Raw genomic sequence first — 25,211 nt, 5'->3', positions numbered from 1 at the left:
CATTTTTGTCACATAAATATAATATTTTTTATGCTTTTTTAATTGTCTCTACTCATCCTCATGTGAAAAAAACTGATTTTAATCATGTTCATATTTTTATACAATTTTCCCTTTTTTTCTTATTTTATATTCCCTAATCATCTGTAGTCTCTCAGGTGACATAAATGAGGAAAAATATTTGTGTTTACTTATTTCCATTCATAAGTCTGTTACTATGAATTTAATAATATGAAAACCAAATAATATGTGTTGGAGACATTGGACAAATACTGTAGAAATATGTGCTGTTATCATCTAAAGTGAAAGTTATAATATCCATGTTAACTAAATGAGGTAGATTTTGTTACATAATGGTACCAAGTATTCAGAAATATAGGCAGTATGCTATCACACGCACATAACAAACTTTTTTTTTTTTTTTTTTTTTTTTAACAAACTTATTATATAATTTCCTAAAGCCTGCGCCATAATATGTAGTTATTAAAAAATATTTTTTTAAACTAACTGCCTCTTAAAAAAAACATAATAATATTATGTAGTCTATGACAAATATCTTTTTTTTTTATTTAAAATAAAGTAATTTAAAATTAAGTACATATGTAATGTTAAAAGAGAATATTATTAACATTAAAAAAAGAAAAATTACTGACCAGTTTCTCTTCATCAAATTCGTTTCGTCTCTTGGTTCCATGGTGATCACTGGCGGCAGACTGGACTGACTTTCCACTTTCACTCTCAGGGTCTGTGGTCTCATCAGAACCACTGCTTTCCTCCTCGCTCGAGCTGGTCTCATTAGCAACCGCCGGGCGGCTCGGATCAGAGATCAGAAGCGCGGTCAGACCATTCTCCAGTCTTATCGTCCTTTAATAAAACGCAAAAAAAATCTTCATACAATTTCCCCCATAATATAAATACACCACACTAATATCAATATACCGGTATGTTGTAACACTTATTTATTACACAAAAACTAAATTTGATTTATTAATAATTAATTATCCTACTCACTTGTAAAGCTTTTTATCAGCATCCGATTTGATAGGTTCAGCTAACACTTCAACTTTCTCTTTTCTGTAAGATAGACTCATAGCTTGTTTGTTTTTATTTATCACCTTCACTTCGGGTTTAAATTTAGGAGCTTTGTGGAAACCACTTCTCTTAGACATTGCAAGTGTAGTGTGTTTTGCAGCCAGATAACCAGATGTTTTTTGAATAATAAAAATGGACAAGAATTTTGACATTTATCAGCGCATGGGTGGGGTTACTAGTATTACTAGCAAAAACACTACCAAACCTACTATCATTTTTTACACTCATAGTGGTAGTTTTTAAGATAAGATAAGTAACCCATAAGAAAAATAAACATTAACAAAAGATATGAAAGATAAAGTCAGCTAGATAGTAAACCAAAAATCATACCAAGTAACTGCAATTAGTGTTAGCTATCTGTTTATATTTTAGAATAGTAACATTGACAGTAATAAGAATCTAACTGCACGTTTGGCGCAATGGTTTAAGTGGTCACCTCGCCGCAACAACCATAGCGCCTCGTGTGGTGGGTTCGAATCCCACCCGGGACAAATCTTTGTGTGATGAGCACGAGTATTTGTTCTGAGCCTGGATGTTAATGTATCTATATAAGTATGTATTTAGAAGTATATAAGTATGTTTATCAGTTATTTGGTTACCATAGTACAAGCCCTGCTTAGTTTGGAATCAAATGACCGTGTGTGTGTTGTCCAATAATATTTATTTATTAAGAGTAGGCCTTACTAGTTGGTAGCACTGAATAGCTGTCACTGTGTTTTAGTTGGTAAAGTTGTCCATACAAGTTATTGACAGTTGCTGTCATTTTTAAAAGTTTGAGACGCTGCACTCGTTATCTTTTGTATTTGTTGTGATTATAATTTAGAACTATAATTTATGAAATAAAGTGGTTATAATGGAAGAGTCGTATTCTGAAAGTGATGTATCACTCTCGCCCTCACAGATATTGGAGCGTTTACAAGTGTTAAGACAACTTCAGTTAATGCAGCGCGGGAAGTTGCAAAAACAACGTTTAAATTACAAAGAAACCCCTGAAACATCGTCCAGTATTACTGAAATCGTGAGCCACTTTAGTAACAGTACTAGTTATAATACTTTCCGCAGTTTATTGCAATCTTCAAATGATATTTCTAACGAAGGTACCCCACGCCTGAATACAAGCGATTATTCGCAGAAAGTGCAAGAACGAGACTTGATTGAAGGTGTGTCTGTGTTAAATTTGTCCCAAGAGTCAGAGTTTATTGTTAGTTCCCCTTTATCAAGCAGAAGTAAAGTATCAGCATCATCAAAGGGCCAAGAAATTTCTCGAGAAAGTAACACAAACTTAGCTCAAGTTGAAACACACAAAAGTTCTCCAACTTCTTCAGTGAATAGCAATGCTAGAAATGGTCTATCAAAGAAACACATATCACTTGAAGAAATGCCTATTTTATCTCCTAAAAAAGACTTTGAAGCATTGTTGTTAGAAAAACTTCAAAAAGAGAGAAATGTACCAAAATCTAAAAGTCCACCGAAAAGGAGTTCACTGACTGATAGAGGTAAAAAACCTTTTTTGAGAAGAGGTGAAGGTATAGCTCGATTTGGGATCAAGAAAAATGCAATTGTTATACAGAACACAAAATCACTTCCATGGAGGAGAAAAAGTTTCCAAAACAAGCAGACAGAATCACCTTTAAAACAAAGTATAAAAATGGCTAAAACCAATGTAAATAATAAAAAGGATAGTGACCTTGACTTGGAACCACAACTATTAGTACCAGATTTAAAAATAACTACTCAGACTAGAAAATCCCATGACAGACCTATTGACAAACATGTTGAACCAATGCATAAAGAAACAAAAAGCTCAAATGATACAACACCTGCTGAAATAGAAAATAAACAAAACACAAGCCCATATCCAACATCTAACTTATGTAATTTACTACCTTTGAAAGCAGCTCAAAAAATAGAATTTGCCAAAAACAAGCACCCATTAGTGACAAATAAGGGCAAAACATGGGCTGCAGTACTAACTAAAGAACAAAATGATTTCCTAAGACAGTTAAAACAAAGTGACTATTATAAAAACTTCAGTTCTCCTACAAAAAGTGTTGTTTCCGATGTCAGTTGCGATGAAACCATGTCCAAACTCAGACAAGAAAGAGAATCAGCTGAACAAAATATGTTTGACCTTCTAGAGAACAAAGTAACTCATGAAAGTTTTAATTTAGAGAACTCATTCTTTAACCGCTTTTTGAGGAAAAGCAATTTAGAATGTTCTGGCGAAAGTACTCCGTTAGTGATGCAGAAATGTTTGTCTGATAATCCTGAGTTGATGCACATATTTCCAGAATTAAATGGTAGAAGAAACAATGAGACACACAGTGATGTTGAGACATGTTGCAGTAACTACACAGACTGCTGTAGTGATGCTTGTTCGTCTGTCTCATGCTGTTCCTGTAAAACTGTAGAACAAACACCTGTTACTAAGAACTGCCCTAAAGACAAAAAGAGTCCTAAACAAAATAGTAAAAAGGTAAAGATTCATGAAAAAGAGGTTGATAACCAACAAGATGACACAATGACAGAAACAGAAGTAATGAAAGTAAACATGGCAGAGATGAACGCCAAACTAGTAGCCACTAGTGAATTGTTGAAAGACAGACTCCGTGAATTAGAAGATGAAATAGAAACATTCAGAAAAGAGAACGGGAATTTATCGAAATTACGTGAAGAAGTTGATCAAGAGAGGCAAAGATTTTATGAAGAGAAAGCAGCTTTTGAACAGAAGTTTAATGAAGAAAAAGTTTTAGCTGAATATTATTTAGCAGAGGAAAAAGAGAAACTCTCAAAGCAGAAACAAATTTATGATAAATATGTGAGGGAAATGAGAGGCAGACTCAACAAGAAAGATAAAGATGAAGTAGTGAATTTGAAGAAAGAAATATCTGACTTGAAAGAAGAAATAAGAGTGAAGGATGCAAAGTCAACATCGACAATCGCCAGACTACGAAATCAAATTAAAATTATGGAAAAGGAAAAAAAAGACTTGCAAGAAGAGGTAGAGAAACTGAAAAAGCAAAACAGACGAATACAACACAGTAATGAAGTAACAAGAAGGTTAACTAATATCAAATACCTTGAGGAAATAAATAAAAAGTTAACAAACATGTCATCTAAAGAAACTAGGTCTGAGGTGGCTGTAGATCGAGATGTTAAATACAAAGCTTATGAGATCGAAAGACAGAGTAGAAGCAAGAAGGTTGAACCAATTAAAAGGACTTTAGGTCCAAGAGCTAAAAGTGTCCCAAATTTAAAAGTTACCTCCAGATATGCTAAGTATTTCAGTCAAAGAGACACGGCCAGTCAGATTGACCAAAACAAATTGTTCAGTGTTGACAGGTTTAACAACTCAAATGACGATGATTTGGAAGTTGAAAATAATATTAGTTCTGATGAATCTCTCAATGAAGATGCTGCTAGTAATGAAGATGACAATTATTTAGAAAAAATATACATGGAGAGATTTAAATCCAATTCTCCTAGAAGTAACAGATCCAGTGGGTCTAATTCAAACCTAGAATTTAACATAACAGAAAAGCCACAGTTGAATGAGAATGCAAAAGATTTCTTTATCCAAAAGCCAAATTCAAGTAGAAGTTCTAAATCACCGAAAAGGACAATATCTCCAAATTTTAATATGAATGAATTGAATCTCAATCTGAATCGATCTAAGTCTCCTGTATCTATTTTGAGCAACAAATCAAGTAACAAGTCACCAGTATCTCGTCATTCTGGAGAGTATCCTTCTAATCATTCTAGTTCTAGTAATTCTCACAGCAGGGCGAAGTCACCACTCTCTGCCTTCAATCACTCTTCACTGAGGTCTACTACAGTTATTCACAACCAGCCACATGATGACAAACTATCTGTTAGTCCTGAACCTACTAGTAAAACAAGTCTGACTAAAACAACCTTACAACCAACAGAGTTGAGGAAATCTGATGGGTCCAGAGAGCTCAGGTTTCCAAATGGCAATGTCAAATACATTTCAGCTGATAACAAGTACAGCAAGTTTGTGTATTACAATGGAGATGTAAAAGAAAACTTTTACAGTGAAGGCAGAATTAAGTATTTTTATTCAGAAACTAAAACTTATCACACCACTCATGCTGATGGACTTGAAGTGTTAGAATTTCCAGAGTAAGTTAAATAAACATGTCATCATTATTAATTTACAGCTTTTCTTTATCCACTGCAGGGCATAAGCCTCCTCCCGTCTACGGTAATCATACCTATTTTTCCTGCACACATTTATTTCCGATAGGCGTTTGACTTACACAAATTTTTCATTGATTTACGTTTGTTACAAGATGATAATGTATATTTTTCTTTTAGTGGTCAAGTGGAAAAGCGCTACAAAGACGGTTCGTCAGAGATCCGTCTGCCGAATGGTAGCGTCCGTTACTTTGATCCGAAGAATGAGCACGTTCGTGAGGAGTGGCGGTTTCCAGACGGCGCAGCGCTTACTGTGGCTGCTAATGGAGAGCGACGAATTGTGTTCACTAATGGCCAGGTTGAAGTTCATGCTAAAGACCATAAGGTAAAATTAAGACTATTTCTCTACTTTTCTTTGTCTCAGTGTAGTAGTGCTGGGCAATGATTCTCTCCTTTTCTTTCTAATTCACCCTATCAGCGGCAAACGCTAGTTACACAGTAATACCAAAATTTGTCTATGTCAAAAATTATAAATTTCAGTTATCGTACAAATATATTGTCTTTGAACCTAGAAGATTTCTAAAGTACATGGCTTCTCCTATACGTTATCTGCAATCCTCTAAAATTCCTCTTTTCTTTCCCTCGTTTGTTATATCTCATCTAATTTGTAATATTCTATGGCAGCGTCGCGAGTTCCCCGATGGCACGGTAAAGCTGGTATACAACGACGGTACTTCGGAAACGCGGTACGCATCGGGACGAGTGCGCATCAAGGATAAACATGGCAATCTTATCATGGACTCTGCACCGGGTTGATAGAGCAAAATAGGCCTTATGATGGCCTGTTAGTTTGATTTTGTATGCATGTTATGAATTTTATGCCCGAAATTCTTAAATTTTCGAATCAAATGTATTTCTTTTCTGGATAATAAGAAATAGGTGTTAGCTCCTTATTTTCTAAGGGTGCGTCCACATCTGGCGAATGTGCCGCGAATGTGCAGCTCGCGAGCCGTTTGCGAGCTGCGCGCGTACAATTTTGTTCGAGCGCCGTTCCTGCGCCGCCCGCGCGCAGTTCACGCGCAACCTAAGCGCCGTACGCGATCAGCGCGCGGGCGGCGCGCTAGCGGCTCGCGTCTTCCTTCCACCCGCGTCTCAATCCCCGCACCCCTAACTTACCCGCCAACGCCGTTGTCTCTTTTTTTTCCTTTTTATCAGTAATATAATAGCTAATGATGCAGCAATTATATTAAAAGCACTAGTGTCGTCCGACATCTTCGAAAGTACTGAGCCAGTAAATGGAACTGTAAGCGCGAGGATTGAGTACGCGCAGATCGCGCGCCGCGCGCACGCCTTTATACGAGCCTTGTATGAGTTGCGCTAAAGAGGCGCACCAAACTATTGCCGTGACTGCACGCGCGCAGCTCGCAAACGGCTTGCGAGCTGCACATTCGCGGCACGTTCGCCAGATGTGGACGCACCCTAACAGTAACTTACCTTGACTTATCTTCCCTTTTTCTTCTTTTCTATTTTCTGCTACATGAGAGATGTTATTTTTCTAGTTCTTAGGGGCTACTTGTTGAATGATTTATGATGTTTGTGATGAGACTTGCTTGATTGTTTTTTTTATGATGTTTGTTAATATTTATAGGTAAATTTTATTTAAGTTTTAATATTTGTAATCAAAGATGTAAGGAAAATATCGATTTTAATAAAGAATGTTGAATCTCTTATAAAGTATTTTTATTTACTAGTTTTGTTTCTGTTAGAATCATTCTGGTTTCTTTTGATTAAGTAATTGAAACTCAGCATAAAATTATGAACAATTTTAATCCTAATATACTACATAATATCATAAGGTTCTAATTTAACTAGCAGATATCTGGTACCGCGCTTGTGAGGTAGGCTTGGGTATACCCTCTAGTTTAAAGTTAATTGGTTTCATATGGTCTTCTGTGCCAAAGATCTGTTTGAGTGCTTCTCTCGCGGCCATTTCTTTAGCAGTCGCTACTGTTTCACCAAAACCTGAAAGTAAAAGGTTTCTATTCAATAACCACTAAGTTCTAGATCTTTCTTCTTACTCTAAAGATAGAAGACGGTGGCTGACGTGAGGTCTAGCATAATTATACACACAATGTTGTATTTGAAACTGCACAGCAATGCTGACATGCACCGATTATTCTATGTTAATGTACAGGAGAGTTTCAGAGTACTAGGAAGGGAAGCCTGAGGCTTTCAGGGGATTGCTTGAGGGCTTGAACAACTTTGGCACTAGGTTGACCACTAACCATACGATAAAAAGACGGGATTTGGAATTTCGACATAATGCATCATACAACAGTGAAATAAATATGACATACCTGATGATAACATTTTCTTGTCTACATAGAGTCCAACTCTGTAGCAGGCGAGGAGAGTGTTCTTGCCAACCTCACCAATGAGTCTGGGTTCTACCTTGACTCCATTTTTCTCTACAAATCCAACCAGCATGGTCCAGGGGTCTTCTATTGGCCAGTATTCATTTACATCTTGACCTATAAAAAAATATAATTGCTTAATCCATTTTTATAGAATACAAGAAGACTCAAGACTCTTAAAATTTGAAAAAAAATCCTACATTTCACACTACATTCCAAATGCAATAATATTTTTTATCACAAGCTTCTACTCATGACTTTGTTCATGTATTGTGAAAAACCTCCCCAAGATACAAGAATCAAATAGGTCAAACCTGGATACCTATCTAAATGTGTATCACATCAAAATTTACATGTTTTACTGCTACACACACTTAGAAATTATGTATGTCTGATTTATTACCTTGCAACTGTGTGATGACGAAGTCTCTTACAAAGTGTGCAGCCTTCTCCTCACCAGAGCCCTCCAGTAATGCACCAACAATCGCCTTGAATGTGTTAGCTAAAATGTACTCATCTACTGGGTATTTCTGAAAATAAGTAAAGTATTTATAGTACATTTTTTAATATCAACCCATACTGCCCCACTGCAGTTGCAAAGCCTCCCTTGTCTCTTCTTAAGATAATAATGTAGATAAAGAAGTAATACCTCAAAAGCTTTTTGTAGTTGGATGCATAACTAGGCATAACTTTAAACTTTTAGTGTAATAGTGGTTGATATTTTTTTTCACTCATATCAAGCTGAAATGCTTAGAGCATGCCTTCAGTCTTGAGAGAAATTAAGACAATCTCACTGGATTTCTCCTTGCTTAAATTAAATTCTGAAGTATGTTTCTAAGCATTTTGTCAAAGACAGAACCTATAACAATACTCAATTATATTAGGATCAGGAAAAAGTCTTTTTCTAATTATAGTATTTATGTACTTGTAATAAAATCTCTTTAGCTTCAAGAATCACAAATGAGTACACAATTCATAAGTTTTCTTTCAGTGAGCTCATGATGTGCCTAAATATCGAGCTTTTTTGTGTAGAGAAAAGATTTTATTACCTAATTGTACATGAGAACTTATCAATTTCTTTTATGTTTATAATACTTACATCTGCTAATACAATGTCTTTGGTGCCGAGATGTTGTGAGATGTTGGCCAGTACAGCTTCACTAGTCAGATGTGTCTTGATTGCTTTCACTCCTTCTAATGGAAACTTAGGCAGCACAACCTCTAAATAATTCTGTGTGTATTTGTTTATGAAATCTTCACCTGAAAGCACAGTATTATACAATATTATACAGGGTGTCCCAAAACTCAACGATAATCTGAGACCGGATGAAAGGCCAAGTTACACCAGTTCTAGGAAAAATAAAAGAAAAATTCTATATCACTTAGTTCAGAAATAATAGACATTTTTCAAAAAAGTTGAAATTCCACACCCTTGGTCGTATTTTCAAGTCCTGTGATCACCAATGTCACTATTTCGCTGTGTTTTTTTAAATTTCGTGATCTTCAATAAATATGCTATTAGTCGTAAAACAAATTAATGCACAAAACATTGTTAATTTAATAAAAAAAGTTAAGTTTTAGTGAGTCATGGTTTTCAAAAATATCGTTAGTTAACTTTGACGCTAGATATTGAAAAAAAAATGTACTACACTACCCTTGGCAAGTTATATCAAAAGTTGGCGCATTTAATCAAGATTTCAAAATGGTGCAACACTTGCTACTTTTCTTTCCATAAAAAATGTTATTTTTATTTGAACGAAGAGTATCCTCGCAGATAGATCGGACGCAGTAGTTCAATTTTATGACCTCCTCGTGCCCCCGATCAAAGTCCAGTAGATATTTTTGACTGGGAATGCATAAAAGAAAAAGTCTTTTCGAAATCAATACAAAATCTATCAGAACTTTGCCAGAAAATTGACACAGCGTCAGAAGAAATAAATGCAAGAAATTTTGCTGGACTGGTGAAAAGATCTTTTGTCCGCCGTTGCAGAGCCTGTATTTGTGCCAGGGGAAAGCAATTATTTTTAGTAAAGAGGTAATTGAGTCAGTCCATAACCAATATTTAATGTAATAAACATAATAGGTAGTAATCATTAAAAAAAAACAATGAATTAACCATCGTTCTTATTTTAATTATCTTCCTTAAACTTAAGTAATTCCGAATTGTTTTCCTCTGGCTCGAATACAGGCTCTGCGACGCCTTACAAAATACCTTTTCACCGGTCAAATAAAATTTCTTGCATTTATTTCTTCTGACGCTGTGTCTATTTTCTGGCGAAGTTCTGATAGATTTTGTATTAATTTCGAATAGACTCTTTCTTTTATGCATTCCCAGTCAAAAATATCTACTGGATTTTGATCGGGGGCACGAGGAGGTCATAAAATTGAACTACTGCGTCCGATCCATCTGCGAGGATACTCTTCGTTCAAATAAAAATAACATTTTTTATGGAAAGAAAAGTGGCAAGTGTTGCACCATTTTGAAATCTTGATTAAATGCGCCAACTTTTGATATAACTTGCCAAGGGTAGTGTAGTACATTTTGTTTTCAATATGAAACGTCAAAGTTAACTAACGATATTTTTGAGAACCATGACTCACTAAAACTTAACTTTTTTTATTAAATTAACAATGTCTCGTGCATTCATTTGTTTTACGATTAATAGCATATTTATTGAAGATTGCAAAATTAAAAAAAACACAGCGAAATTGTGACATTGGTGATCACAGGACTTGAAAATGCGACCAAGGGTGTCGAATTTCAACTTTTTTGAAAAATGTCGTATTATTTCTGAACTAAGTGATATAGAATTTTTTTTGTATTTTTCCCAGAACTGGTGTAACTTGGCCTTTCATCCGGTCCCAGATTATCGTTGAGTTTTGGGACACCCTGTATATATTATTTTCAAATGAGTGATACTTTGGATAACCTATTTTAAAACTAGGTAAACAGTTACTATTTAGTTAAATTGATTTTAGATCTGGACTGGATAGAATATATGAATATGGAGTTTATGAAATTATGAGTAATTTAGGTGCTAAAATTGATGGTTTTCTATTAGTAACTATAAAGTCGGCAAAGAAAATGCAATTTATTTTGAATATAAATTAATTTTATATGAAATTATATGATCTTTCTTACCTTTATCAGCCAGTTCTCGGTTATCCTTCATTTTAATATCGAATTCAAGTTCCTTTTGCTTCATTTCTTCTTTAATCACATAAGATCTGTCTGTAAAGGCTTGTAATAGTAAGTCTGCGTCAAAATCCTCATTCAGACGTTTTCCAAATGCATATAGTTCTGCCTCCAAGTTCCATTCTAAGTACGTGTTTCTTGGATAGAATTTCTTTCCACCGAGCTTGTCTTCACGGCGCTTCAGTTCCATTAGCGTTGGAGCTACATATCGATGGATCTTTTGTCCTGTAACATTTTTATTAATGATATAATTCATTCTTATTTACTAAGGCCTCGACATAACCCACTCGTCTTAATTTACACTTACTTTGAACAGACACTGGATGGATTCTAATAGATTTCGTAAAAAGCGGCACACAACGTCTGATTAAAGACATTTTTTTGGGATGTTTCGACTTTTAATTATTTAGATATTTATTTCAAAACATAACGCGAGAGACAAAATTTATGTCAAAACAAATGTCAAAGATTTGAGGTTATGTTCAGTGTTGCTGATAGAAAAAGTTACATAAGGATTTTGATAAAAGATTTTCGTTTCTGAACGTTATTGATGCAAACGTGATGCGAACTAGAAATAAGTAGGAACCTATTACAAAATTGAAATGGATACTGCATTCTTAAATGTTTGCTCCATTTTACATCAACTATTTATGTAATATATTGTATGCGAGATCTCTGTTATCATATCCAAATTAACATTCCTCAGGTCTGTTGATCAGGTCAGCTGGAGCAAATCTGTAGATAAACCTTGCAAAAGATGGTAAAATTACCTACTAACTGTAGGAGTCACATAACTTCATTGAGTTAGCCAAAGAAACATGTAAGTGGGAAGGTTGCAGTTGCAATCATGAATATTAACGAGTAAAATCAGGAGTATGAATGTTCTAAAATAAAAAACATTTTACAATCAACAATAAACAGTTTCTTTACAAAATATGATTTCATGTTATACATAGTATAAAAATAAAAGAAATAAAAAATCTTTGTTTGTATTCTTCAGCTTCTTCGGTTTATGAGGAAACCTCGGACAGAGCTGAAAAATCCTCGCTTCATTTTACTGTTTAGTGGCAGAATCGTGTGGTTACTGTAGAAAGACGCCGACGTATCGTAGATGGAGGAAGTTAATTCTACACCCTGGAAAGTTGTGAATTCGTAAGCAATTAAAGTTAGGTACCATACGATTTATCTAGATTATAATAATTGCAAATTCTACTTAGTTTCCGAATCAAGAAGCTGTATGAGATAGGCTATTGTCAGCTTCACGAGTCTACGAGTCACTAATGTTCTAAATTCCGAATTTTGTATAACTTCGCCAGCCGCCTCGCACAGAAGGCTCTCTACTAAGTTGTTATGCTATGTGTATTTGGTCGGTATTAAGCAGGCGAATAACTTTCTTACCTGTATGTCTATTAAAGCGAAGAGGACCAGAGCTGGCTGGGACAGTACCAATATAAAGTCTTGTCAATTGTTAAATTGCTATTTAACTGCTATTAAGTAAGTGTTATTCGTATTACTCACGCCAAGCGAAGTGCTGATATGATATGAATCCACTGAACTATTGAGACTGTTTAGTTCAGGCGCAGGGATTGTCGGTAGTTTAAGTACAGATGCTCTGGTTGATCTCATAACCAAACAAGACATGAGCCTCCTCAAGAATGGTCTTTTAGCAGGCTTTACGATTTGCGGTGGTGTAATAAACTTGACAGATTTTACAGAGTTGAATCCATCTTCGGAGTACAGTGAGTACACTGATGTGCCTAAATTGGGAGTGGGAGTTTTTTTATGACCTAAAAAAGATAAGAATTCTTATAGAAATAGATTTTGATTAGTAACATGCATTATCTCTTGACAACATTCAGGTATGTATTCTCATAAACAATGATAAGAAACAATACTCACCTCTGAAAATTGTGTGAAACGATTTGGCATGACCTAAACTCGAGTCAGACATGACTGCAACGTTAGACGAAGAAACATGATTTAACAATACCATGCTGGTTTTATGAGTTTCCAAAGACGACATTGTTTTACCAATGAGCGGATTTTGGTTTTCAGTCTCAACATTATCCCGTTGATCATTAGCCACATACAACATAACTGTTGTTTTGTTTTCTTTGTCCGGCTTGTCATGGTCACCAGATTCTTGTGTGTGATAGTTTCTACGTTCCTCATTTAAGTTGTGTTGATTTTCATTGTATTCAATCGCTATAACCTGATCGTCACTGCGTCTGGAGAATTCACTTTGTTCTCGTAGTGTTTCATCATATTCCAAACCAGTAAGTTCATAAGGTCTCATACTTTGATCAGTTATTGCGAGATATTCTTGACATGTCATGCAATTCGGAATATTCTGTCTGTGGTCTCCAACCAATCGCTGTTCTCTGCGCGAAATGTGACGTAATATATCACTAGCTGTCTGATCTTCAATATCGATTCTCTGATGTTCCAGACATGTTTTGGTATATTCGGCACCCGGATTAAAGTCCAGATTGTCTCTGTAATATTGTCTACTATGTTTGTAAAATGATTCATATTCTCTATGGCGTTTCACATTTGGCCTGCAATATTCACAACCAATTCTATTCAGCAAACGGTTTTCTCCAGGTGATTTGCAATGTAATATACCACTTCGCACTTCTATATGATTAACAAAGGTACCGCGACACCTAACGGGCGGCTCGTACGACATATTGTGCATGTCATAGCCATCGTCACCGATTATCATGTCGGTGCTACGTTCTTCCACTCTTGGCTTCTGGTCACTGCCTGGCGACAACGGACCATCTTCAGTATTCATATGTGATTTACGCAGTTCTCCGCATATTCTCTTTCTTTGTTCCACACTAATGTGACGAATCGTTCCACTAGATTTCTTACTTTCATTGCTCTTTTGACGTTCACATTTCGGACAGCTTTCTTCACGGCTATTCAAGAGACCTCCCGATTTTATGTGCTTTTTGAATGGTTGAAAATCCGCGCATGTATTTCGATGGCATACATTTCCTTCGGGTCGCTCATTGTCTGAATTGCTATCTTCATCGTCGTGACGCGTAATTCTACGAGATTTTTCTCTCTTATATTTGCCCGATTTTCTACTAAGCCGTGCAATGTATCTCCCAGATGGTCTCGGGCTTGTAGATGTTCTAATGAATGCAGATACTCTAGGATTTAACGATCCTTTCGGGCTTGGACATTTTTTAGCGCGTGCTCTTCGACAGTTTGATCTATTACACGGTGCTTTGTCTGTCTGTACTGATTCATCAACATGGTTCACCACTTCTATGGTTGTTCTTCTTTTGATTTCTCCGAACATTGCCTGACTGCCTTCAGTTCTGTCTGATATTTTTTTACGTTTTTCTCGGCAACATTTATGACTTATGTTACTTTGTATAATTCTTTTTACTTTATCATATTGTTTTCGAGATAGGATTATAGGTCTTTGCTTCGAAAACTGTTCAATTTGTAAAAATACTTGTATATTTCGGTTAAGTATTAATTGTTGATAAACAGCCGAATTCTCTGCGTTTCCTGGTAACGTATAGCTGTCTTCGTTACTATCTTTCTTTACACAACAGTGCTTACTTTCCTCGCGTGGCGGTGGCTCAGGTGTCTTAGCGGGTGGACAACATTCAGGTCGTTTGGCCTCCACGACTTTTTTACAAGGGGACGCGGTATCAAGGAATGAGTCAGTACATACGCAGCGTATAGGCTCCTTTTCTAGACATTTTTCAGTTTTTTGTCGGAAACAATGAATAAAACTCAGGCCTGCTAATCGTGTCTTCTCGCTGAAAGAAAGTTTTCAGTTTTACTCCTCATAATTAGGTTTAAAAAGTGTAATATGAACGTAAGCAGAAAAAAAATAACATAAACCATTCTCTCCGGTAGATACAGTGATAAGGTCTCCCTCCGTTTTCAAAAGAATATGCCTAAAACGACAAAAATAAATCAGAGCGGAATTTTGCATACCAAATACTAATTAAAAATACAATGAATATAAATATTGACAACAAGGATATTTTGTATTAGTATCAAATATAAAGTATTCATAACCTGGAGAGGTTTGGTAGCAATTGGCTTAGATTTGTCCACGCCAAGAAGTTCCCGTATCTGTCTATCCCTTTCTACAGGATTACAGATAGAACAATCATCTCCTGTGTAATGTTTAAATGGTACTGGAAGAAGAAAAACTACCATTAAATTCAACAATTTTCTGTAGAAACAACAGCAATGCAATCATGCATTGTAGTGTCAACAGCATATAGGCCATTTTGACGGCCGTGGTGCAGCGGTTAAGGTGATCGCCATGCCTCTACCAATGCGTCGGAAGGGCGTGGGTTCGATTCGATACCCATCAACAAATATTTGTACGATCCACAAATAGTTGTTTCGGATCTGGACGTACTTGGTGTCCGTGGTGTGTATGTTTGTTAAAAGTCCCAGCGAGAGAAGATCATACTTAGAGCGGGTTTGTCTTAAAAAAAGGAAATCATCTCCTCCTAATCGGCGCTGGAGCTTTTCATTAGGGGACAGTGGGGTCTAAAGACAAGTGATAAATAAGCAAAAATAGAAGATCTATTTAATTTGGTTTATTGCGTAAAGAGGGCGCTGTGTTTTATTTTCCTTGTAAAGGGGGCAGTAGTCAACAAAGCTTGAATCTACGGTATAGAGAGACATGATGTTGGGAACAAAACAGATAAATTAATGAGACATATCATTCATATACAGCATAATCACTCTTATCGTATGGTAAGTGGTCAACCCAGTGTCTGAATTGTTCAAGCCGCCCGAAGGCCTTTGACATCGCTTCACGACTGTTATCATAGTAGATAACACCCGGCACCGACTTTTTACGTGCCCACCGAAGCACGGAGACGCCCAGTTCAAATACCACTATGCGGTCACCCATCTATAGAATGACCGCGCCAACGGTTGCTTAACCCACAGATCGTCTACCGGCCGGTGAGCTCAACTGGTATAGCATAATAATATCATTTTATTGGACTGATGCAATGTGGTTATTATTCCTTAATGTAATTTAGGTATGTTACCTGAATATGTTGTATTATTTCCGTTGTTATCGTAATATGTGTTGTTTATTCCAGTCTGTGTGTTTATGGTATTATGTCGTTCTTCACGCCTGCAATATAACTTCATATTAGCATGACAATATAATTGAGTAGTTCATCACCGTCATCTTTGAGTTCGTCTTAAAAGTTATAATAATCTAAAACCTATTTACAGTAAAAATAAAATAAATAAAAATACCTGTGGAAAAGCTCTAAACTATCTCGTATCGTTATTCCTGAGATGCGTTCGTTCATTGGAATCTCATCCATTTGCTGCAAGCAAAAACAACCGATAGACAAACCTATGTACTTATTTACGTACTATAACTTCACCTAACTGCTTATATGGATCATATACTAACATTAGCATACATCTTTATAGGATGCAAATCTGTTTCTTTTTCAGGCAGCAATAACAAATTTTCTAAAGACTCTGACGCCATCTTGTGTCCGCCATGTTGGGAACCAATGTCTTTCATTGTTTTTTTAATTCTTACATCTGTTGTGAGAAGAGCTTGATCTAATAATACATTATAACGTTCGCGTTCTCCCTCGATGTCTATTGTTATCTTAGAATTGTCTTGCTTAGCGGGAACATACTTGTACTTTGAACGTTTTGGTACCTTCTTTGTGAAGTTGTCTATTAAATTTTGTTTGGTATTCGCATGCTCCGTATTAGTTGCTCTCTCCTCCAAACGCGGAGGCGATGATTTCCTAAAGTTCCCTTGACCTTTGGGACTACGATTCTGAAAGCTAGGGGCAATAAATTTCGAAGTTCCAGCACGATTTTGCTCAATTTTGTCTTTCTGCAATATTTTATTTTGAATAGCTCGTATTGCTTTATGAGATTCAGTATTTCTTTTTGCAGCTCGAACTTTAAAATGTTTAGCATCTGGCTCTTTGTCGTCTCTTGGAGATTTTTTATTAGGCGAAGGTGAACGACTCCTGAAGAGTGAATGAATGTTATCTTCTCTTTCAACTGTGCTACGTCTTCTCGGTCCATCGATTCTTTCGTCTGTACTTTTGTCTATTTTTGAAGATGCTTGCCGATTATCTAAAATAGTAAGTCTTAATTAGCAATTATAGTTGTGGGCATTAAGCATTCCTCTTTTAGTTCCACTCGAGAGTTCAAACTTTAAGCAACATAATATGTAAGTGAAGTAAAACATAGCCTGAAAAGTTTTTATATGTTTCTTGGAACGCACAAATCTCGTACCGGTAGTTCCCTGTAGTTCCAGAAAACAACCTTAACCCAGAAATGAGACAGTAATAAATTTAATATTTGCCATAACTTGCAGTTTAGTACTAAAAATATTTTGATAAAAAAAAGTTGTACAGAAAAATATATTTTATACCTTTAGCTGTAAAGATTCTTGTGGGAGATGGACTGCGATCATGTTCTAAGCTTCTGGCAGAACTAGTCACAGTTTCAGGACTGGCCTTAGGATAAACAGATATAATGACCAAAGGACTCTGGCAGTTCTTCAAGCAGTTGTCTCCGCCAATATTCTCCATCACGTTATTTCCTAAATTACAGTCGCACTGTATATTCTTGTCCATCGTCTCGAAGCCGTCATAATCTCTAGCAGATGTTACTTGGACATTGAAGTTCACTTGCGTGCCTTGAGATTCTTTGCTACAAAATTAACATTATATTGATTAATTATATTATTATTTAACGTTGGCGCAGTGGTTATCGTCGTCACTTCGCTGCCATAATAATTGAGCCACGTGTGGTTGGAATCCCACCCAGGACAAATATTTGTGTGATGAGTCTGAGTATTTGTTCAGAGCCTAGTGGTACATTTATCTGTACTGTACAAGTATGTATTTAGAAGTATATAAGTTTGTTTATCAGTTGTCTGATTACCGTACCGTAGTGCAAGCACTGCTTAGTTTAGAATCAGATGACCGTGTGTACGTGAATTGTCCTAAAATATTTATAAAAATGACTTACATAAACATGAATTTGTGTGGGATTATAGCATAGATAAAGTTATAGTTACCGATATCTGGACGTTGTTGTTCTTCTACGCGTTGGATTACCAGGCAGATCTGTCTGTATCGCCGAATCTTGAGTTGTCGGACTATAAACAATTCAATTAAATTGTATAGAATTACCCTCAGTACGCTTTTTTACATAACGCAAAGCAACAGTAAATTATTATGAGTGGTCACATATGAGGGATTATAGCATAGATTTTAATTTTCTAGAAGAGAGCACCAATAAATCGTGAATGACTGAAAAGGTTGTGTGTCCTATGATTGGTATTTATGCTTAAAATTTGAGAATTTTAAGTATAAATATCAATCTCATCTCTGCATCTCCTTCGCTCGAAAAGACAAAACTGACTACCGCCAAAGCTGTTATACTTATTACCTCTGTCGCGCCCGTAGATATCAGACCACTGACTTACCTATTTTATTTACATACATAATATTATACATGATAAATACAACATTAAGAATCTTACAATCTATGTTTTGGCTTGATTTCACTCAGAGGAGCGACCACTGTTGAGAGATCCTGAGTTATGCGAGCGAATTCTGTAACTAAATAAATTGAGTTCATTATAACATCCACAACACTAATGTTTTAAAAGTCTATAAAGCTTTGTAGTTACCAGGTTTATCGTTAACTGTAGCACCGTATCTCAAGAGATACCTGTCACCATCAGTGACCCCCAACTGGCCGTAAATCTTCACCCGATTTTTTTTATGCAGTTCTTTGGCACCTTCCACAACACTCGAGAACACATACTCATCTTCACATTTACATCCATCATCTGGTTTTTTCATAAAAGTGGTTTGTTGCGGAGCGTCTACTCTACAGTTTTGTGAGACATCAAATTTGTAATCATTTCCATTTGTATTTCCGTGTTTTTCCATATTTAGAGACCGCATAAAGTGTTTTATACTGGTCAACCTCTCTATGGGAAAATCTTCATAATTATCTGACTCATTGGAGACAGTTGCACTTCCAGTTGTCTTGATCTCGTATATTTTATCTCTTCTCCGGCCCGCCACTATGAGGTATACGTTCTTAGTTTGTACAGAATTGTCCTGATTTGAAGTAGAACTTTGTATATTCTTTGGCGATCTTCTTCGTTTCCTCAGTAACCTTGCTGTCTGTACTTGGTCTTTCTTCGGTATAACGGTCACTTTAATAAGTGGTTTGCTTTTAGACTTGCGTTGCAGTTTGCTAGGCTTTTCTGCAATCTCTTTTGGTGTACGAAAAGCAGTGTAGCTCACAACTGAATTGCTTTTTAGGATCTGATAAAAATGTAAAAGCGATTAAGTAGATATGACTGTACTCATTAAGTACAGGATGTTTATAAAATACATAGGTAGAACTAAATCAAAGGTTACCTGTCTTTCCGAAGTTTTCTTCAGTACCAATGATGTGGAAGACGTGACGCCTGCTCTCACGACTCTTGGGCCCTTTAGATATTCTTCATAAGATCTAAAGTAAGCACGTCGGAACAAGTGACCATTGTGGTCTTCCTCACTACACCTACTGTAGTTACAACTGGCGATATCGTCCCTGCTACTCTGAACACGTTTTACCGGTGGACTTAAAAAATCCAGTGAGTCTAAAAAAAATACAAGAATTTAAATAAAAAACGGGAAAACAAACAAAATAATGTTAAATAAAAATTATTGCAGACCGATGAAATCTGATTCCGATTTATAACAATCCATAATTAATTTCGAGGCTACATTAATAAAATAACTCTCCGCGACCACATTTTTCGTAAGTAGAATTTTGACAATAATACTTGACAGTTCTTGTTATTATACTCATTGTCTTTTTAATCGTTGTCTGGCTTTTTAAGGCAGTTCCGTTATAAAAAAAGTAGTGTTTGAATTATTGAATTAAGCAGGTCGCATAAGAAAATCGTAAAAAAGGATCGTAAAACGATCTTTAGGTCCTGTTATCCTGAATTACAAGTCGTGAACGAAGCAAGGGAACCCGACCCCCTAGGAAAAATGGCGTGATTTTATATATGTATATCTCTAGGTATACATGCAAATGACAACAGGTTAATATACTGATAGTCTCATCTATTCTTGTTTTCAGTTAAGTCGGGTGCCGTATGCAATATACGGCACCCTACTTAAAGAGGTAGACTGCAGGCATAGCTAGCCTAGCTTTACATGCTATAACTTAAAAAAAGCTAACTGCCAATTTTATGTTCCTACGTCAATTTTGACCGTTGGTGTCACTCAACCAAAACTATAGTTTTTTTAGTTTATTTACATAAAATTAACATGTAAACAGAAGCATTTATGATTTAGACATAACGTTAAATCAGATTTTAATAAAATTACCCTAGTGAAATAGACTTATTATACTTTAACTTAAACTCCAAGTTTATACAAAATGCCAGATGAAATCGTAGTGAAGCACACGACATTCAGTTTGCCTGAAAGAGTGAGGACGGGGATGGTGATCCCTATTTCAAAAGGCACTTACTTCAATACTAATTGGAAACCTGAAAAAGAACCACTCTGTGCCTACGACATGTTGTATCATCCGCCGGACTATAACCCCAAGTCCCCAAGATCAGATCGACAGGAAATTAAGATTATTAGGCGGAATATTTGGAACCAAGTAAGTATTTAAGTGCGCTCGAAGGAAACGCTGAGGAGCGTGAGTATAGTGCAATAGAGGACTAGATTACTAGGAGGCCTAGTTAGTTCTAGCGTACTTACAGCTATATATTAACTTCAGGTACCTACCTATGCTTTTTCCATAAATGTAGATACTTATATTCTAAAGTGATGATGCGGAGAAGTATCTCTTCGTAGCTCAAAAACGTAAAAAAAAATAAGGGAACCTGTTGTACCTAGGCCGGTTTTTTAGAAATATATTTTTTATTGTGATTTGACGTGCAGCACACAAATCATATTTGCATAGTTTGAAATGTCAATTATTTGGGTACTCACCAAAAAAATATCAGAAATGTATATTTAATATTTACATAATATTTTTAAATTTAAAAAAAAATGGGAAATGTGGCCAAGGTACAACATACCCTATGTACCTAGGCCAGTAATACGTTGTACCTAGGCCACATTGAAATTTGGGGGTAATTTAAGCAAATTATCAAGTTTTGTTAACTAAAATCATTTTATTTCATTTATTACAGTACACAGTATTATTACAGTATACAGTATTTAACAAAACATTTAAAAAATTCTCAAATGATCAAAACTTAAAAAGGATAAAAATTAAAATAATATTCATAGCTTTTTTTATGCTTTTCAAACAAAATATTTAAACAAAAACAACTAACTTTGGCCACCGTTTCGTTACATCACATCGCTGCGCCTGCCAAACTCTATATGTGTATTTTGATGTTAAAAAAAATTAATATTGTGTCCCAAATAAAAAAAAAAGATTTCCAAAATCTCACAAAAGACACATGTGGAACTTGGCAGGCGCAGCGACGATATCACATAATATAATATAACAAATCAATATACCTATATAGCATAGCAAAGGAAAACAAAATATTGAAACAACTAGCTGACCCGCGCAACTTCCCTTGCGTCACATAAGAAAGAATGGGTCATAATTTTCCCAGTTTTAGTAACATTTTTTACTGGTACTCTGCTCCTATTGGTCATAGCGTGATGATATATAGCCTATAGCCTTCCTCGATAAATGGGCTATCTAAAACTGAAAGAATTTTTCAAATCGGACCAGTAGTTCCTGAGATTAGCGCGTTCAAACAAACAAACAAACTCTTCAGCTTTATAATATTAGTATAGATTATCTTTACCTATATATAAATTATTATTTCTCTCTTAAATTTTAATCAGTCATTTGGACTAGCTATTATAAAAACACTATCAATAATGTAGATATATTATTCAGCCTTAAGCATTTAGTAGAAATCCCAGTACTTCTGTATCTCTGGAACATAATAAATTTCTCTGTTCTTGTTAACTTTTTGCGGGGTTTTAATCTCCTCTTTTTCAGGCCATTTACAGTTTTTAAGTGATTTTTGCATCGATTCCTGAAATAATAAAGATATTTAATTAGGAATATTATTACGTAAATGTGAAATAATTTAATAAAACATTCTCCTGGCCAAAGTATAACATCCAGGTTGTACCTTGGCCAGTGGCCAAGGTACAGCTGATCGACAGTGACCGAGGTACAACACTACTCCAACTTCACTAAAACGGTGATTTTATATAGTTTAGAATTTAAGTATCTCGTAAGTTTTTTATTGTGTTGAGACTTGTAAAATCAAAGAACCGATAGCATATAACAGTTAAGTGACTATTAGAAAACTTTTAAAACTATTAGACTTCAAAATATATTAGAAATACTTACTTTTTCACACAAAAAAGTTTCAGCGTCGATAACACCAAACACCGGCTTAATGGCGGTATGCGACTAACTGCACATTGAATAGTCTGTAGTGACGTATAGAATACCGTAAACAGTAGAATTTAGTATCGCGCGAATATTTGAAAACGAGCCCAGTGGCCTAGGTACACATAGTGCCAAGGTACAACAGGTTCCCCTACTCTTTCAAAACATTAAATGTTTTTAATTAAAGTTTAATGTTTACCTTATTTTCATAATATACTTACTATTACTTGCTCATATATATCTGTGGTTACTGGTGTTTCTAGGAGTTACACAAGGGTATAGCGTCGACGACACATTTTCAGCTCGGACGACCTAAATGGAAAATTCTGGACGTACCGACCAAGCAGTTTGTAAGAGCTGTTGGTGAGTATCTTTCTGTCTTAAATCTATTTCATTTACAATTTAGTGCGTCTACGTATTTTTTTATTATGCCATAGTTTATTTATCATTCTGACTTTGTGGGGATTGGTAGAATAGACAAAAAGCCGCGTATTATGAAGATACTGGTAATGATAGCAGGACAAACTTTTTAGGTTATTGCATCGTTATCGGTCCCTTATATAATTATGTATATGCAAAATTACAAATAAATCCGAGTTTTAAAGTCCATTAGTCATTTAAGTCCACAGTTCCATAAGCCGCTAAACACATTTAACCTTTCGAAACCCTTTTTCTGAAAAATCAAAATCAAAATCAAAATCAAAATCAAATCATTTATTCATTTAGGTCAAATATTGACACTTATGATAGTCGTTACAATTACTGAATCTACCACTAGCTCGGAAGGGGGGTAGAGCCTTATGAGAAGAGCTAGCGAGAAACTCACGGCCACTCTTTTCAATCGCCAAAAGTTTTACAATGTGGTTGATACAATAATTGATCATGCGAGGAGCTGCCAACAATCAGCGATATAGACTAAACGTCAATTATTAAGGAAAATGAATATAGCAAGGTTATTAATTAGTCTCTGATCATACCGTATGTTGGGAGCACCTACTAGCATGTGAAAATAAGAATATGGGCAGCAAGTGAGCACATTGGTTGTAACATTATAGAAGAAAAAAGTGACAGTTTTATGATTAAAATCAAGTTGTACGTAACATCACCTATTTGCATCATTAATTGCCCATATTTTACAATATTTAGACCTACTTCTACTGAGTTTATACAATTTATAGCAAAGTTCCCTAATTTCAAAGAATCCTAATCAAGCGAGCGACTAATCCCAAGAGCTATTGTCGTTTAGAAACTCATCAATTCTGTAATAAGCTTTCCTAACGAGATGTTCCTTAACAGCAACTTTGAATTTAGGCAGGGGTAAATCAATGATGTGCTTGGGAAGCTTGAAACAAACATATTATTAAATTTACAAAAACATTCGTCACTGATCATTTTTAATTAGTTGGAATAAAACATTTTAATCAATTTCAATGTCAAATTATAACTGATTTTGTTCAGGTACCTACTCATTAAAATGTAGTAAAGGGGTTTTAAAAATATAAATTTGTTAACCGACTTTTAAATCATGTTTATAGTTTCCGTTGCTTATTTACGACAAAGGCTATTAAAATGCGAATTAAAAATGAGCGCAAAGGATTATTTTATGTATTTCTTTATTGCCTATACTTACTGTAATGACTGCCCTAGATCTGATAACTATAGTTCAATCATGTGTCTATAAAATTATTCTGTTTTCAGTGAAAAACGAGAATCCACATATGCGTATTTACAACGTTTTGGAATGGACCGTCCTACTCACAGATGGAAAGCCAAACCCTTGCGACCAATAATACGAGGATATATTATGTTTGCATCGTGAAAAACTAAAAGAATTTTCGATATATGTAACATAGGTATACAACTGTATTATTATAAATAAAACACCTATCAAGACATAATATAAGATCAATATAAGATGTTGTTTTTGTTTTGTTGGGAGGATCCAAGTACCTACACTTTTCCTGCAACATATAATTCACGCAGTGAATCCAAAAGTGTTTTAAAAAGGAGTACTAACGGATTTATCGTAACCGTAAATATTTACGTTTGTCATGAACGACACGAAGGAGACTCACCCCAAACCTGTCAATCCTTGGTATGAAGCCGAGAAACTTGGGCTCCTCGCCTAAGGCTGTTTACTTTAAGTAAAGGAAATCTTCTCACTCGATATAACGATTGAAGTTCAAGTCACCGTCTTGTAGTCGTTGCAAAGGGTCGGATTTCTTTATCAGGTGCCTGTTCTATTTGGACCTGGTTAGGGTGCCGTGCTACTTAGGACATGTAAAGAACGCTTTAGCATATATGGACAAGACAAAGGTTCTCGGGAGAAAGTTCGATGCTGGCCGGTTCTTCTTTTTTCCGAATTGCAAGGGCATGCGGAAACCGTGACAAACGCGCAGTCCCAACGGAAGAAGTGCGGACCGCCGCCGCACCGCATCCCACACAAGCCGGAGACAGTCAAGGCACAAGTCCAGGTGGAGCGGCTCCTTCCAAGAGTACTTAGGGTCGTCCATCTTTACACTATGGTCCTCACTGACCACAGCTAAACCGGGCCCCTCCAAAACCGTAAATTCACGTTTAAGGGAACTTGCCTAATGACCTATTGTAACATATGTATTAGTTTTACAAGGTCTTATAGTGTCGCCTGTATAGAGCAAAATGCCACGCGTAACAGTCTAACAGGCATTTTTTTATATTATTATCGGATTCTGAGCTAAGAGCAGTTTTCTTCGTCACACTGTGCATCAATAACGTGAATCGATGGGTCCAAGTTAGATACATACTTAGTACCTAGTTATATGCTCGGAATTGCCTCAGCAGTCGTCTGTGCGGCTGACAGAGTAGATACATATCTCTGAAAGTGGGAAGATATAAAATTATTTTCAATAATTTCGAGC

The 25,211-nt window shown here is 35.7% G+C and overlaps 5 protein-coding genes across 5 annotated transcripts in view; 2 read left to right on the top strand and 3 right to left on the bottom strand.

Annotated features, from left to right (window-relative positions):
• LOC142981379 (nardilysin-like) overlaps positions 1 to 1,259 on the bottom strand; it is a 39,664-nt gene extending 38,405 nt beyond the window's left edge. Inside the window, exons 1-2 of the mRNA XM_076127266.1 lie at positions 1,009 to 1,259; positions 651 to 861 (exon numbers count right to left, since the gene is read on the bottom strand). Of these exons, the coding sequence (XP_075983381.1) occupies positions 651 to 861; positions 1,009 to 1,241 (444 nt within the window). The 5' untranslated portion in view covers positions 1,242 to 1,259. The remainder of the gene's footprint in view (positions 1 to 650; positions 862 to 1,008) is intronic.
• A 582-nt stretch (positions 1,260 to 1,841) lies between these two features.
• Positions 1,842 to 6,975, top strand: Sas-4 (spindle assembly abnormal 4). The gene is made up of 3 exons (XM_076127265.1): positions 1,842 to 5,232; positions 5,428 to 5,632; positions 5,932 to 6,975. The coding sequence occupies exons 1-3, from the start codon at positions 1,943 to 1,945 to the stop codon at positions 6,061 to 6,063; spliced, it is 3,627 nt and encodes a 1,208-aa protein (XP_075983380.1). The 5' UTR covers positions 1,842 to 1,942; the 3' UTR covers positions 6,064 to 6,975.
• Positions 6,976 to 7,055: 80 nt separating this feature from the next.
• Positions 7,056 to 11,332, bottom strand: mRpL44 (mitochondrial ribosomal protein L44). The gene is made up of 6 exons (XM_076127460.1): positions 11,165 to 11,332; positions 10,804 to 11,082; positions 8,761 to 8,921; positions 8,065 to 8,191; positions 7,605 to 7,778; positions 7,056 to 7,269 (listed from the first exon to the last, which is right to left on the bottom strand). The coding sequence occupies exons 1-6, from the start codon at positions 11,232 to 11,234 to the stop codon at positions 7,112 to 7,114; spliced, it is 969 nt and encodes a 322-aa protein (XP_075983575.1). The 5' UTR covers positions 11,235 to 11,332; the 3' UTR covers positions 7,056 to 7,111.
• A 430-nt stretch (positions 11,333 to 11,762) lies between these two features.
• On the bottom strand, positions 11,763 to 19,669 carry LOC142981802 (uncharacterized). The gene is made up of 14 exons (XM_076127913.1): positions 19,592 to 19,669; positions 19,293 to 19,516; positions 18,548 to 19,196; positions 18,398 to 18,476; positions 17,930 to 18,010; positions 17,279 to 17,559; positions 16,286 to 16,977; positions 16,123 to 16,196; positions 15,906 to 15,994; positions 14,908 to 15,029; positions 14,728 to 14,783; positions 12,757 to 14,642; positions 12,376 to 12,644; positions 11,763 to 11,991 (listed from the first exon to the last, which is right to left on the bottom strand). Exons 1-14 carry the CDS (start codon positions 19,623 to 19,625, stop codon positions 11,854 to 11,856), a joined length of 4,674 nt encoding a protein of 1,557 aa, XP_075984028.1. The 5' UTR covers positions 19,626 to 19,669; the 3' UTR covers positions 11,763 to 11,853.
• Positions 19,670 to 20,134: 465 nt separating this feature from the next.
• LOC142981852 (uncharacterized) lies at positions 20,135 to 24,218 on the top strand. Its single transcript, XM_076127989.1, has 3 exons — positions 20,135 to 20,538; positions 22,578 to 22,677; positions 24,013 to 24,218. Exons 1-3 carry the CDS (start codon positions 20,308 to 20,310, stop codon positions 24,102 to 24,104), a joined length of 423 nt encoding a protein of 140 aa, XP_075984104.1. The 5' UTR covers positions 20,135 to 20,307; the 3' UTR covers positions 24,105 to 24,218.
• Positions 24,219 to 25,211: the final 993 nt, after the last annotated feature.

The sequence above is a fragment of the Anticarsia gemmatalis genome, chromosome 20 (assembly GCF_050436995.1).
Source record: "Anticarsia gemmatalis isolate Benzon Research Colony breed Stoneville strain chromosome 20, ilAntGemm2 primary, whole genome shotgun sequence".
In the NCBI taxonomy this organism is placed as follows: Eukaryota; Metazoa; Arthropoda; class Insecta; order Lepidoptera; family Erebidae; genus Anticarsia; species Anticarsia gemmatalis.
Note: the sequence above shows the minus strand (reverse complement) of the source record. Positions and strands in the feature narration are given on the sequence as shown.